Genomic DNA, 15933 nt, shown 5'->3' on the forward strand with positions numbered 1-15933 from the left:
AGAAACCTAATTTTATTGGTTAAAAATGAAAAAATGAAAAAATTGAAATTAGAGATTTCGTTTTGAATTAAAATATTACTTTTTTCGTTAAAAAGGCAACTATCTGGTTAAAAATGCACTTTATTCTGGAAAATTCATCCTTTATGGCCTGAAGGTGAATTGTTTTCTAAAACAATTGACTTTTTAGAGCAAAATCTTATATATTTTTTTAAAATTCGTTTTTTAGCAATTTTTAAAAATGAAAATTTAACGATTTCACTGTTTGTTAAAAATGTATATTTTTTAGTTGAAAATTCATATTTTAATTTTGTAGTTTCTTTTAAATTTCATTTAGTTTAAAAGAAGTATTTTAAAATTAATATTCTTGGTTATAAATTTATCAACGAGGCTTAAAAATATAGCTATTTTCTTAAATTTATATATTTGGGTAGAAAATTCAACTTTTTTCTTTCAAAATTCGGTTAAAAATGTAAAAAAAAAATTCCTTTTGTATGGATCTTTCATGGTAGAACATTTATCTTTCTTGGTTAAAAATCAACTTTTTGTCGAAAATTCCACTGTGTTCGCAAAAAATTAATCTTTCTGTCTTAAAAATTAAATCATTTGATAAAAATTATTTGTTAAAAATTATTTTTTCGTTTTTGAAAATTCGACCTTTTTGTATTTTAAATTTCCATATTGACTTCAATCTGGTATCTAAATTAATTCAACCATTTCAAAGAACTTATACACAATCCGTATTTTTCGGTACTTTTTCGGGCAGTGCATATTTTCCCCAAAAAAATCTATTTACATAAAATTTGTAAATATTCTGCAATCTATACATGAATGATTTAGCATGAAAAAAATCAAATGGTTTTCAGTTATTAAAATTATTTGCGATGTAAATAAATTTTTTAATTTCTTGTTTAAAAGTTCACTCCTTTCATGTTTTGTTATCATTTTAAAAAAATGTGTCTATTTTCAACGCGTTTGTAACATTAACAATTTTGGTGAAATTATAATACTCTTTATATATAACAATTAAGGCTCAAAGAACTTCTCCAAATTAAGAAAGTCATGAAATTCACGCCATACTCAATTTTGGGATTTAAAAATATACACAAAAAAAAAAATCAAAATTTTTACCGTAAAAAATCAAAAACTTTCGTTTTGTTTCAATTCTTCGTGAAAAGCCTCTAAATTTTTACAATTAGAATATAAACTGCACTTGTAAACAAAATTTCTATTCTCAGTATGGGTTTTATTTGCTATCAAGGGGGTGTAAAATGAAAAAGTAATTTACTTGTAATTATAATGATTATAAACCAATTCTATTAACAAAAACTGAACATTGTCGATTTTTCGTTTGTAAAGGATATTTCAGTTTTAAAATTACTTCCTTTTTAATCGACAAAGTGGTACTTTATAATAAAAATTTGTTTAAATATTGTTTGTTAATTGTTTGAAGTAAATAGATTGTTACGAAAATTATAATTAAATTTTGATTATTTATTTTATTTTTCCTGTCCTAAATTTTCCGTTGATTTTTTATTTTTATACGTGCATATGTAATTTGGTTTTTTATTCAATACAGTTTAAGGTAAATAAAAATATTATTAACATAATTTTTAAATTAAATAAATTATTGAAATTTAAATTGAATACTACATGACCCAGTAAGTAATAACGACCATTTTGGATTTTGGGACACTGGAGAGGCCTACTTGAACAATGGTACTTAGAATATAAGCCGCATTCGAAAGCAGGAGCTCCACGGAATAACATCACATCTTGTGCTGTCTATGAAGATGAAAATTATTTGCAGTGAAACAGACAACAAATTTTTGGATTTTGAAAATTTTAATAGTGCAAAGCAAACCGACTTTGATAGTGAAAAAAGGATAGTTATGGATCCGGTTAAAAAATCAAAAGTACTCACTGAAGTTGAGTTAAACAACAATTCTCACATAGAACCAGAAGAAGAATATGAAAAGATCGAAGGTAATAAAAATTAAAAACAATATAATAAAATAAATGTGTGGTTAGTAGATTTCAGTTGTATAATGACAGACGCTTTTTTAATTTGCTAAAATTATTATTATTATTATTTTTAAACCAATTATAAAAAATTTTCTTCAGCATACCAGAAAACCTTATATGAATTCTACAGAAAATTAATCCTAAGTTGTAGAAGATTATTAACTTTCTGAATTAAAAAATATGTGTAATTATAATAAATATTTTATTAGTCCAAGCATTATTTAAAATTTTTTAATTTTCTGTCATAAGTTGCTCAAAAATACCTGGAAATCCATTTATTAGTTGAAAAGTGTACAATCTATCCGCAGACATTCATAATTTACGAATAAACTAATGAATTAACTTTTTTATAGTTTATAATAATGGCTGATTTTTTGTAGAATTTCCATATGTTTTTTGATGTTTTAAAAAAATTAATTCTTGGGGATTGTTCAATACATTTTATTACATTTGAGTAGAAAAGTGACATTTATACAGTAAATTAAAAAAATTATGCATTTTATTTTATTGGTGATTTATAATATTTATATCGAGGTTCATTTTCGTACATTTATAAGGGTAGCAAAACAAATGATATAATATTTAGAGGTTGATTATTAGATTTAGTATCTTTTATAAGTTTGTTAAAAATAAATACGCTTCTTATAAAATTATAAAAATAAACTTGTTATCAAAAATACTTGTTTTAATGAGCCACATCTTTGTATATTTTAGAGAATTTTTAGTGTTTTTTTATCTGTCGTTTTTGAGGCAAATTAATTAATCTAAATAGTATAAATATTCATCTATCCTTCCGCTTGGTTAATTTTTAACCACAAAAAAAGTACAAAAACAAAAAAAATTAAAATGCAAATTTATATTGTTGGGCTAAAATAAGTTGACAAAAATTTGTTGTTTCTAAAGTTTTATTAAATACTTTAAATGCAAAACTTGTTTTTGATCGACATAATGTGAAGAATTTTTAGAAATTTCGATGGATTTTTATTTACATTTTATTTCTAAAAAAAAAATATAGTAAAATATAATTCAGGGTGTCATCATTTTTTTCCATTCTATAGAATTTTAAGTTTCTTTAATCTATCGTTTTTGAGGAAATGAATTTTTATGTAAAAACAGATCTCGTTTTGTTTTCAGAGCTTCAGAAAAACTGTAAATGCCAATTGTTTTAAATCTAAATCATATAGGACCAATTTTTAGAAATTTTGATTAATTTTTAATTTGAGTCTATATAGAACATCTCATTTATTTGTTGGACTTCCTGAAGTCTGAAATAAAATTGAGATGATCAAGTTATCCGAAAATTCTTTTGAGCCAAAAACTATTTTAAACGGAAAATTTTTAAAATACATTTTTGAACTTAACTTTTTAAAATCCATTTTAAAATTGAAATTTTCTCTGAAATAAAGGTGTTGGTCTGATTCTGGGTTTCAGTTAGTTTCTGAAAAGTGTAATCAAGTTTTCAAAGGCTTTCAGAAGCAATTTGAAGACATTTTTAAATGCTTATTTTATATTTTAGTTTTATGGTACCCATACAAATTACATCACATTTTTTAAAAATATTGCTCCTTAATTATTTTTAAAATCATATAAGAAACTTTTAAATTTTATTTAAGAAGGAGAAAGAGCAGAATCTCTTCTCGAAGACGAAGAAAAGGACCAAAAAGATAAAAATGGGGCCATCATTTTTCCATATACAATCAAAACGGAGGACAAGGTAATTTTTTCATAAAATTCATAATAATATCAATTATTAATTATTTAATTATCAAAATGAATAAATTATTTAGTAAATTCATAATGAATTATTAAATAAATTATTAAATTAATGTGCTTTTATTATGCTTGCAGGTTGAACTTGCAAAAGGAACGAATGTGTGGATATTAAAAACAGATTTGCAGAGAATTGAAGGAAAATGCGAATTTATCCGTTGTGATGATAGGCACAGAACAATGACACGTTTTTTGCTGCTTAATCTGTTAGGTAGTCAAAACTTTAAAAATATGAGTGTTGGTGTTGGCGGAAGAAATGGAAAAATTTACATTCCGCTACCAAAAGAAGTTTATTCTGCCGTTCGAAGTAAGAATAAAAATATTTATATTTTATTTTTAATATTTTTTATTTATTTAAAAAATTAACAATATTTTATAAATTGTTTAGGTTACGTGATAAAGGACTGCAAGAATTCAGTCTGTCAGACAACAATACTGAAATGTAACACTTACAGACATTATATTGCCAACGTTTTTAAAAATGCAAGACGAAACCCTGTTACAGAAATTGTACGAGGACGATATACTGGTAAGTAATACGTGAACTCAAATACACCTTGTTTGGATAAAAATGCAATTATTTGGTTAAAAATGTAAATATTTTGTTAAAAAGGTTTATTTTTTTGTCAAAAATTCAACTAATTTGTTGAAAGTCGCACTGCTCTATTAAAAATTAATTTTTTTGTTTGTTTAAAAATTGAACTATTTTGTTAAAAAATTGGTTTCATTTTTAGTTGTTGTTTGGTTAAGAATTTTTTTTTTTTAATTGGAAATGTAACTATGCTATTTTTATTTAAAAAGTGCTATTTCTTACTTGAAAATTGATCTTTTATATGTGAAAATTCAACTACTTGGATGAAAATTTATGTAATTTTTTTATAATTTGTCTTTTTTAGCAACAAAATAATCTTAATTAGAATAATCTTGGTTTGCTTTAGTTTTTTTAGAATGATTTTTTTCACTGTAAATACTCCTTTGTTTGTTAAACGTTGATATTTTTGATTGAAAAGTAGGTAATTTGTGTTTTATGGTGGCAAATTAATCTTCTTGGTTAAAAAATCGTACTTTCGATTCAACCTTTTTCTGTAACTGTATATTTAACTGTTCCATTTTGATTGAAAATGCATATTTCTTAGATAAAAATTAAAGTACTTCGTTGAAAATTCGTTGTTCGTTTTTTAGTAGTTAACACTTTTTTTAAAGATTCATAATTTTAGTTGAAAATTCTTGTCCGCTTGAAAATTGAGCTTTTTTTTAAATCGTTTTTTTGTTGTTTGAGAATTAAATTATTTTAACTGGAAATGTAACGACTCTATTTTTATTTGAAAATTGTTATTTAATTGAAAATTGATCTTTTTAGTTAAAGTCATTTTAGTTAGTTGGAAATTCAACAAACCATTTGATTGAAAATTGATCTTTTTTAGTTGAAAATTCAACTACTTGGTTGCAATTTTATCTATTTTTTGAAAACTTTCAGAATTAGTTTTTTTGACTGCAAATTATCCTCTTTTTATAAAACGTTGATATATTTTTCTGATAGATAATTTGTCTTTCTGAGGGCAAATTTTTGTCCAAAATTCAACTCCCTTTGTTGAAAATTTGTTTCGTTTTTGGTTGAAAATTAATTTTCCTAACTGAAAATTTACCTATTCCATTTTTATTGAAAATGCATCTTTTGGATTGAAAAGATAACTATTTGGTTCAAACACTTTTGTTGAAAATTCGCCTCTTTTGCTTGGAATTTACAAATTTAAGCCGTTTGTTAAAAGTTTGCCTTTTTGGGTTAAAAATTAAGCTATTGTAAAAAAATCGTTTTTGGTTGAAATTTCAACAATTTTTTTAAAATTACATTTTTCTTTTTTTATTACATGAACGAAGCTCATATTTATGACTTTTTATAATTATAACGTTCTATATTGAAATTAAAATGATTATTTACAGGAAGTAGAAATAACGAAATTATGCCGACACCAAACGGGTTTTTGCCGAATACGACCAATTTGGTAAGAATAATAATTATTTTTAACATTTTGTCACCAAAACTTAAAATTATTGAATTATAAATATTAATGAGATATTCCTCCTTTTCAGAATCAAATCGTATTTCCCTATATGATATGGAATGAGAAAAAGGTAATTTTTTTATAAAAATTTTTATGGAAAACTAAAATTATAAATAAATAAATATAGCGTAATGGGTACAGTAATTGGCCACCTGTTCCAATGACTGGACACTTTAAAATGATTAAATCCATTAGAAAATCTTACAATTTTTATTAATGGTTTAATTATTAATATTTCAACATTTTTTAATAGTTCAATTATTTCCTAATTAAGTTATATTAAATTATTCTTGAATATTTTAGGTAGAAATTATACTACAGACAAATGTATGGATCTACAAGGCATTCTTGAATATTATTAAGGAGACTTGGAGAAATAAACAAAGCTTAATGACACAAAATCTTTTGCGACATTTGCTTGGTCCTGAAAACATGAAATATATGACTCTTAATGGAACGTGGGGAACTATACCAATGCCCAGCATAGTGTACTTTGCAATTCGCAGTAAGTATTTTTTTCTAAATTTTTAATTAGGATATTCAAAACTCCCTGACACATTATTTATTTTATTTGTACTTTTTTAGTAATTTTTTTATTAAGAATATTTAATAAATTCAATAGAATCATTATTAATTTAAATTTGAAAATGTCCAAAGTCAAATTCAATAAAGTTTATTAATAATATAACTACAAAATTTAAAAGAATATAAAACAATTGGCAAAATAAAAAAAAATCCATTGACTTCAGTAAAATTAAAGTCAATTTAATGAAAATTTAAGGGAAATTAGAAGAATTCGTTTCAACCCATAAAAATTTCTGGTGAAGTGTAAAAAAATTGCCAAAAATCTAAAAATTATATGAATTTAGTAAGTTTGAAATAAATTTTTTAAAACTTCAGAAGAATTAAAGTTTCAAGTGAATTTGGATTGGAAGAATTGAAGCGAATAAAAAAATTCTAGACAATTCCAAAGAATTGATAAGAATTTAAAAAAATCAGGACAAATTTAGAAGAATTCAGGCTGAATTCAAATTAACTGCAATATGTATTTGAAAATATTTTCAAAATTTTGAAACCCTAAGAAATTCCTCACGCCTTCTTATAAACCCCTTTTAAATATTTTTAAATATTCGACGCAATCCCTTAATTGGAATATATTTTAAGATTTTTTTTTAACTCGTAAAAATTCCTTGGATGTTACCAAATACCTTAAAATGTTTTGGAATCCCTTCAAATTATTTAATTTTATTAAAAATTCTACGGAATATTTTGAAATACCCAAAAATGTTTCAAATTCTTTGAAATGCGTTTAAACTTTTGAAAGCTTTTTTAAATTATTGGGAACTTTAGAAAATATTTAAAATCTTTTAAATACTTTAGAATCACTTCAAATCTATTAAAAATACCCGAAGATATTTCGATTTCTGTACAATCTTTTAAAAATCGTTTTAAATTTGATAAAGCTCTTGAAAATTCCTAGTTTTTTTTTTTAAATAAAAAATTTTAATTCTTTAAGCTCTATTAATATATTATAAGATACCTTGAAATCACATGATATCTAATCAAATTTCCTGAAACTTTGAAATATATAATAAAATTAATTTGAGGATTATAAAAATACCTTAAAATCACCAGAAGTCTTATAAAATTTCTTGGAACATGTAAAAGCTCTTGAAAATTAATTTAAATTTTAAAAAATTTTAAATTTTAAACAACTGAAAATTTCTTAGGATTTTAAAGAATAACCTGCAATCTTAAAAATCGTATGAAATCCCTTTAAATTATTAAAATCTTTACAAATTTTGGGAATCATTTAAAATGCTCTACAATTTTTTTAATTCTTTGGAAGCTTTTGAAATTTCTCGAAACTTTTTAAGGCTCTTGAAAATTCCTTGGAAGGTTTAAAATTAATCTAAATTTGATATTTCTTTACATTATTTAAATGTGTTTAAAATTTGTGAAATCTATTAAAATGCGAAAAAATATTTCAAACCCTTTGGAATCTTTTGAAATAGCTTGCAATTTTTTAAAGCTCTTCAATATTAATAGAGATTTGTATTTTTAAAGATCCCCTATAATATTTATAATTATTTGGAATCTCCTCAGATTATTAAAATTTATTGCAAATCCCCTAAAATTTTTTTAAACTTTGAAATCTTTTGCAATACCTTAAAACTTTTTTCTTTGGAATCTCCTAGAATTATTTAAATCAATTCCAAATTTATTACAAGTTTATAAATTACCTTAAAATATTGTAAATATTTGGAAATTTTTTGAAATCTCTTGAAACGTTTTTAAAGCTCTTGAAAGTTGATTGGAATTTGAAAAAAAATTAATTTTAAAAAATGCCCTAAAATCTTTACAATCCTTCGGAACTCCCTAAAATTATTGAAATCCATTCCAAATTCCTTGTTTTTTTTTTTTTCAAATTACCGTAAAATATTTCAAATCTTTTTAAACCACTTGAAAGTTTTTAAAGCTCTTACAAATTAATTATTATTTAAAATATTTTGAATTTTTTAAATGCCTTATAATCTATGTAATTATTTGAAATCTCTTAAAATTAATAAAGTATATTCCAAATTTCTTGTCATTTTTTAAATTAACATAACATGTTTGAAAAATTTTTAAATCCCTTGAAACTTTTTAAAGATCTTGCAAATTAATTTCAATTAAAAAAATAATAAAGTTTCAAAATGTCTTAAGATCTTCGTAATCTTTTGGGATCCCTTCAAATTATTAAAATTTGTTCCAAAGTCTTTGTTTTTTTTTTTTTTTCATTTACCGTGAAGTATTTGAAATCATTTAAAATAGCTGAAAACTTTTTAAAGTTCCTGAAAATTACTTAAAATTTAAAAATTTTGAATTTTTTAAAATGCCCTATAATCTTTGTAATTCTTTGGAATCTCTTAAAATTAATAAAGTATATTCCAAATTTCTTGATATTTTTTAAATTAACGTAAAATATTTGAAATATTTTTAAATCCCTTGATAATTTTTAAAGATCTTGCAAATTAATTGCAATTAAAAAAATAATAAATTTTCAAAATGTTCCTTCAAATTTTAAAAATCCATTTTAAATTCCTTAGAATTTTTTTAATTGCCGTAAAACATTATTTGAAATCCCTTGAAACTTTTTAAAGCCCTTGAAAATTTCTTTGTATTGAAAAAAAAATAATATTAAAAATAATTGGAAATTACTTTAAATTATTTATATATCTTTAAAAATTTTAGAATTTTTTTAAAATACAACGAAATTCTTCAAAAGAATCCTCACCATAGAACATTATTTTTGTAAAAGTTAAAATAACTGAATTTTTCAGCATTCGTGGTACAGAATTGCACTCCAGACGCTCAGCTTTCGACAATGGAATTTGAAGACTGCATAAATGATACTTTTGCAAAATCAAGGGAAAATTTACAACAAATAGCTGTAGACAAATCTACAAGTACCGCAAAAATCAGTAGCAAAACCATGCCTAAAAAGTACTTTCCAGCCATTTCTCCAAACTATTTCGGAAACAGCTTGACCAACAACTTCCAGGCTAATTTCCCATTTACTTCAGAAATTCGAGAATTAAATAGTTTGAGTCATAATAAACCACAAAACGATATCAAACATGAAAACAAGCGGCGAAAATTATCATCAGATAATTACTTTGTTCCGCAAGGTTACAGTTTTCCGGAAGCTGAGTATCATTTACAACAGTATGTGACTCCAGTGAACTTTGGTTATACTCTTCCTCATTATCCTTTAATATATTATGATAATTTCTGGAGTAATTATTTCAATTAATTTTATTCCAAATCCTTATAACTATTTTTCGTGAATCACAAAAAGATCTGGTATCGCAACGATTCCTTTAAATTAAAAACCAGGTTACCTTTTAAATTATCAATCGCGAAATTGTAAACTATAACTATAGTCATAAGACGAAAAAAAGTGTATAAAATTGGACCCATTCCGTAATCGGAAAAAAAAGTTATTGAATCAGAAAAATTATTGGGTTTCAGGAATTGCTTTATATTAAACTAGGTTAAGGATGTATTTATTTAGGTTTATGAAATGATTTTTGGATATTGCCATTTCTGTGATTTTGCTTGCAATCATAAACTGTTATAAATGCGAGGATAAATATTTTATAAATAAGAAAAATTTATTTTCGAGTTAGTGTGTGATAAAAGTGTAAAAATAATCGAGCTTCATTAATTTTACACATTTATAATTATATCAATATCTATATTAATGTAAATTTAATTATATTTGTAATGTTAGAAATAGATATTTTGAAATTTTAATAAAATAAGTATACATAAATAATATTGCCTTATAAATAATTTATTGCTATTACTGAATATTATTATTAAGTATTATTTTTATTCATAATAATGACTGCTTATTTATTAAAGGGGAATTTCGCATTTAGATTTAAACAAATAATATACAATTTATGTTTTAAACCATTGTTTACTAGAATTCTATTTCATTAAAAATATTTTGGTCTAAAATATTACTATATTTTGAAGCAAGTTACATTTTTCGACATTAATGAATTTTTGAAATGGTATTTTAATTTTGGATAATTCAAATGTTTTACTAAATTTAAGTTCAGCCACTGACGATATTTTACTAGTAGTAAAAAAATAACTTCTTTCATATTGAAAAACTAAAAGTTATGGAAAAAGTTTGATATTTACATTACAATTTCAACAAATTGGTTAATAATGTATTCAATAAATTATCAATATACGTATAAGATTGTATGTAAAAGAAAAAGAATATTGCCTTCTTTATTTCTTAAATAATTTTTTTTTAATGTCTCAAATTAATGGCTACACTTCCATTAATTTAGTGAATTAGGCAATATGCATTTTTCGGATTTAAGAAAAAAATATTTAAGGAGATATGCGTATTTGAATTTTAATATTTCAAAGTTTTTCTTTAAACCTCTATAATTTTGTATCTACTTTAGGCATTTTAAATTTATTTCAAAATTCTGGAATAGAAATTATCGACTTATTTATAAATCCGTCTAAAAATTTAACCTATCTCCAAAATCACATGATATTAAATTAAATGCCTGAATTAGGTGCAAAATTATAGAGATTGCAAGAAAAAAATGTTGTTTTTTTTTTAAGTTAACAACAAAGTTTAGATTATAGTCAACCTGTTTTTTTTTAATTTAATTTTTTTTATTAAGTTTCCTGATTAATAATATACTAGAGTTAATTTGTTTTCTCTTTAAAAGGTTTCGAAATCATATTCTAAATGAGTCATATTTTTACCATTTTTCTCGTGAATGTTGCAGGAAGTTAAATTTTAAATAAAAAAGTTAAAACAATTTCAAGATTCTTTTTTGTAAGTAAAATATTTTTGTAAAATAGATGAAACATAAATTCAGGAAGTAATGATTGAGATCCTTTATAATATTTATTCAAACGAGTAAATAAAAATTAAATAAAAAACGGATTATTTTAAACACAGTTAAATTTACAACAAACAGGTTAATTTCCAAAGAAGGAAGATCAATTTTCAATCTAAAAGGATGAATTTTTAATAAAAATGAATTTTCTACAGAGATGGACGAATTCTGAAAACAAAATATTACAATTTAACCAAAAACAGTTAAATTTTTAACAAATTATTTTTAAAGAAATAGTTAAAACCTCAACCAAATAGATAAGTTTTCAATGAAGGCAGATCGATTTCAAACAAATAAATTAAATTTTGAACTAAAGAAGAAATTTCTCGAATCAAAAAGGAATTAATCAAATGTTTATTTTGAAAACTTAATTCTTAACCAGCTCAATTCAACTCAAAAGGCTACGTTTTAACTATATGGTTGAATCCAAAATTATTTTTAAAAACTTAAATTTTCAAACAAAGACATTAATCTTTGAATAAAAGTGAATTTTGAGGAAAAGATAAAGACTTAACGAAATAGATTAATTTCCACCCATAAGATGAATGTTCTACAAAAAAAGACGAATTTTCAACAAGATTATGGAATTTTTATGCCGAAAAAGACAAATTATCTACAAAATTCTTTTAAAATATTTTTATGTTATTTTATTTTGTTTCAATGCAAAATTAATTTTCTTCCAAACAGATAAATTAAAAAAAAATAGTTTAATTATTAACTGACTAGTATAATTTTCAACATAAGATATGAATTTTCAATAAAAACGATGATTTTCAACGAAATTGTTTAATTTTCTACTAAATTGCTGGATTTTCAAGCCAAAAAGAATATTTTTCTACTACTTTACTATTTATTTATTATTTTTAACTAAAATAGTAAATATTTAACAAAAAAATGCATTGTTATAAAGCAGTTAACCTTAAGACTAGTTGACTCCCCAAGGAAAAACAGATCAATTTTCATCCAAAAACAAGGTATTTTTAACCAAAAGAGACGAATTTTCAAGTAGAAAAGATCAAATATAATAAAGCTGAAACTTCCAGATTTTTACGATACCATTAAAGAAGCGATTTTAATGCAAATCAAAAATTAAAAATAATTAACTATGCAAAATTAAATAAATTAACTGCGAAGCAACAATTTTCCAATTTGAAAAAATTTAATCACACCGGGGACTTTTACAAAGAAGCGAAGAAGAAAAAAACATCCCCTAATAGTTCAATTTTTTCAATTCAGAACATTTTTGCTTAGTTATTTATGCATTTATTTTTGCATAGTAAATTATTTTAAATGTTTGTTTTGCATAAAAATTCTTTCTTTAATGGTATCGTCAAATCTCGGAGTTTTCAGCTTTATTATTTTATTTATTATTTTATTAGGCAATCTGTATTTTTCGGATTTAAGAGAGAAAAAAAAAATATCTACGAATATATGCGTATTTAAATTTTAATATTAAAATTGTTTTCTTCAAACATTTATAATTTGAGATCTGTTTTAGGCGTTTTTAATTTATTTTAAGATTCAGTAATAGAAATTAGCGGCTTATTTCGAAATCCATGGGTAATTTACAAAAGTTCCAAAATTACATCATATTGGATTAAATGCCTCAATTGAGTGCAAAATTATAGAGGTTTCAAGAAAAAAATGTTTTTTTTTAAGTTAACAAAAAAATTTACATTAGTAAAATTGTTTTTAAAATATATAATTATTCAAATATAATTTTTAACTTGAAAGCTTTAGAATACAATTTTGTCTTAAATTTTCAACAATTTGCATTATTGTTTGTTGTACTCTATAACTTTTAATTCCTTTATCGTTTCTTGTATAATATTAAAAAATATTCCCTTAGGTCTTAGGCAATCCTATTTTTTTTTTAATTAAAGTTGTTCTTGTTAATAAAATTATTAATAATAATATAATTATTCGCATGGTTCTTAAATTAGACTATCACTTTTAGCAAAATCGGACCAAATTCTAATTTATTGGACATTTTTTCCACTCACGTACATTAAAATTCATACACGATAATGTAAGAATGCTTTGGCTTCCACTTTAATAATGAATTCAAATATAAAAATTGCTATATTATGTAGTATTTCTAGTATATAAAAAAAACGTGTGGATTATATCAAGATAAAAAATATTTTATTTTCTTTATGAAAATAAATTTAAAATACAATTTGAGCTGTTTATAGCATTTTAAAACCGGGATAAAAAGCACTTTAATAAATGAAGTTTTAATTACATGGGAATTAAAATCTCTCTCAGTCGCCAGAACCTGAGATTTGAGCTACATTTGCGCAATTTAAAAATACTTAACTTTTTTAACAGTAAAAATTATTTCTACACTTTCGGTCAAAATTGTGCATTCATTTGTTTTCTTACATTTTTTATTGAGTTCTCCTAATTTAAATAATATTGGAGTCATTTTGTTTTCTTTTACAGATGAAAGAAAAATCATTCAAATGAGCCCAGGGTATAGTTAAATGATATTTAAAAAAAAAAACATTTCGAAAAAACAGCAAATTTCTAGATGTTTCAATTTTTGAATAACGTCAACAATCAAAAATTTCTAATGTTCTTAGACAAATTTCTATTTTTTTTTTCTTTTATTTTGTAGGAAGTTGAATTTTGAACAAAAAATTCTTTTTAATTAAAATTTTTGTTCAGTATGTGAATTATTTTTGTAAAAGTGATGAAATAAATAATCAAGAAGTTTCGGTAGAAGTCCTTTAAGATATGTTCATTCAAGTTTTATTATGATTTTTTTACAGATAAGTTGTTTAAACAATTTTCCAACTATTTTAGATTTTATTTAGAATGTAAGAAAACTTAAAAATGACTACTTAAGCAATCTTTACTTCTAAAATTTTATAAATTGGTTCCATCGTTTGCTGATATTATACAAAATTTTAAAAGCTTTTAAGCTTTTAAAAAATAAATTGTTTTATTTCTGATATAATTGAAATAGGGTTATCTTTTACAAAAATAGGGGAATAAATTTAAAAAAAAACATAAGTGTCAAATATTTTTTAGTGATAAACAAGAAAAAAAATATTGTACATGAAAAAAAAATGTTCGTGTCAAATATTGTGTGGAATACCTCATATATATATATACAAATAAAAAATAGTTAATTTCAACCGAAAGAAATAGAATTTTCCAATTTGAAAAAATGCCACCACTCCGCGGACGTTTACAAAGAAGCTAAGAAGGATAAAACGTCCCCGGCGTAGTTAAATTTTTTCAATTTGAAAATTTTTGCGGGGTAAAAAAACATTATTAATTATAAAATTATAGCATGGTTAATTATTTGAAATGTTTGTTTTTAATTATAATCGCTTCTTTAACGGTATCGTCAAATCTGGGATTTTGCGCATTTCTTTTTCAAACTTCAACTGAAATATTGTTGTTTAAATAATTTTTTTGTGATATTTAATATATTTGTATTCTTTGATTTTTGCGTTGAAATTTTTACATTTGTAGCTTCTTAGATTCTCAACCAATATTCTGCCTTTCTTTATTTATATTTAAATTTAATTTATTCATATATTGATGATTGTTCATAAATCAACATATAAATACAATAAATTTCATGAAAGTATGTTATCTCATATATTATTAAAAAAAAATGATTTTGCATTTACAAACTATATTACCTACGAGTTATCGTAAAAACTATTTAGATTGTAATTTTGTAGGGCCATGCAAAATAAAAGGAACAAACTATTTTGACCCTTGCCAAGGAGGAATAAATACCTGATTTCAGACAAATGGAAAAAACAGTTAAAATGTAGTAGGAAAATCTTGTAACAAAATTTATAAACCGATTTTTTTTAAGTTTTCAGAAAACACTGCAGTCAAAAACTCTTTTAAAATTATTTTTTAGCGATGTATATTAAATCCAATTTTTTGTATTGAAACCCTTAAACACAGCTTTTTATGTATAAGAGAAATAGTGTTATTTAATGAATTTTTCTGGTGTGATGAGGAATTATATCTGTGAAAGTCAAATTTTTTCTCTTGAAAGCCGCTCTGTAGTAAAAATACAAAACAAAAAATACTTTGTAGCTAAATAATTATTTAAATATACAAATACAAATTTACAAATATACAAATACACAAATTTTCCTTTAACAAAGTTTTGTGTCTCTTAAAATATTTAAATTTAAATTTTTCAAAATGTTCATAATTTCAATTTTTTAAATTAAAATGTACTGAGTTTCCTGTTTTAAAATTATTTCTATGAAAGAAAGAATTTCCAAAATCACACTGTAGTAAAAAATAAATTTGTAAAAAAGAGCATTGTAGTTATATAATTATATAATTTTGCTTTTAATCCATGAGAATTATTTTTCTAAAAGTAACAATTATTGTTTGCCTTTCAAAATAAACTTTTTGCCGATAAGAAAATAACATTTTTTAATGAATACTTATTACTTAAATAATTATTCAACTACAAAGTTTTGTATAATTTCATTTTTTACTACAGGTTCATTTGTAAAGGGACTGCAATGTTTTCTGAAAACTTAAGAAAAATTTGTTAAAAAATTTTACTACTGCATTCTAATGTTTTTTCATCAATGTTGTATTTTCTTAAAATACATTGTTTTAATAATACTCAATGATTTATCAATAGTTATTAATAAAATAAA

The 15933-nt window shown here is 23.0% G+C and overlaps 1 protein-coding gene across 1 annotated transcript in view; it reads left to right on the top strand.

The window, feature by feature from the left end:
- The first annotated feature begins 1763 nt into the window (after positions 1–1763).
- The window catches only part of LOC117181107, a 15089-nt gene continuing 919 nt past the window's right edge, over positions 1764–15933 (top strand). The window contains exons 1-8 of the mRNA XM_033373675.1: positions 1764–1983; positions 3636–3736; positions 3871–4099; positions 4181–4321; positions 5734–5795; positions 5884–5925; positions 6159–6360; positions 9179–9634. Coding sequence (XP_033229566.1) covers positions 1785–1983; positions 3636–3736; positions 3871–4099; positions 4181–4321; positions 5734–5795; positions 5884–5925; positions 6159–6360; positions 9179–9634 — 1432 coding nt within the window. The 5' untranslated portion in view covers positions 1764–1784. The remainder of the gene's footprint in view (positions 1984–3635; positions 3737–3870; positions 4100–4180; positions 4322–5733; positions 5796–5883; positions 5926–6158; positions 6361–9178; positions 9635–15933) is intronic.

The sequence above is a fragment of the Belonocnema kinseyi genome, chromosome 10, assembly GCF_010883055.1.
Source record: "Belonocnema kinseyi isolate 2016_QV_RU_SX_M_011 chromosome 10, B_treatae_v1, whole genome shotgun sequence".
NCBI lineage: Eukaryota > Metazoa > Arthropoda > Insecta > Hymenoptera > Cynipidae > Belonocnema > Belonocnema kinseyi.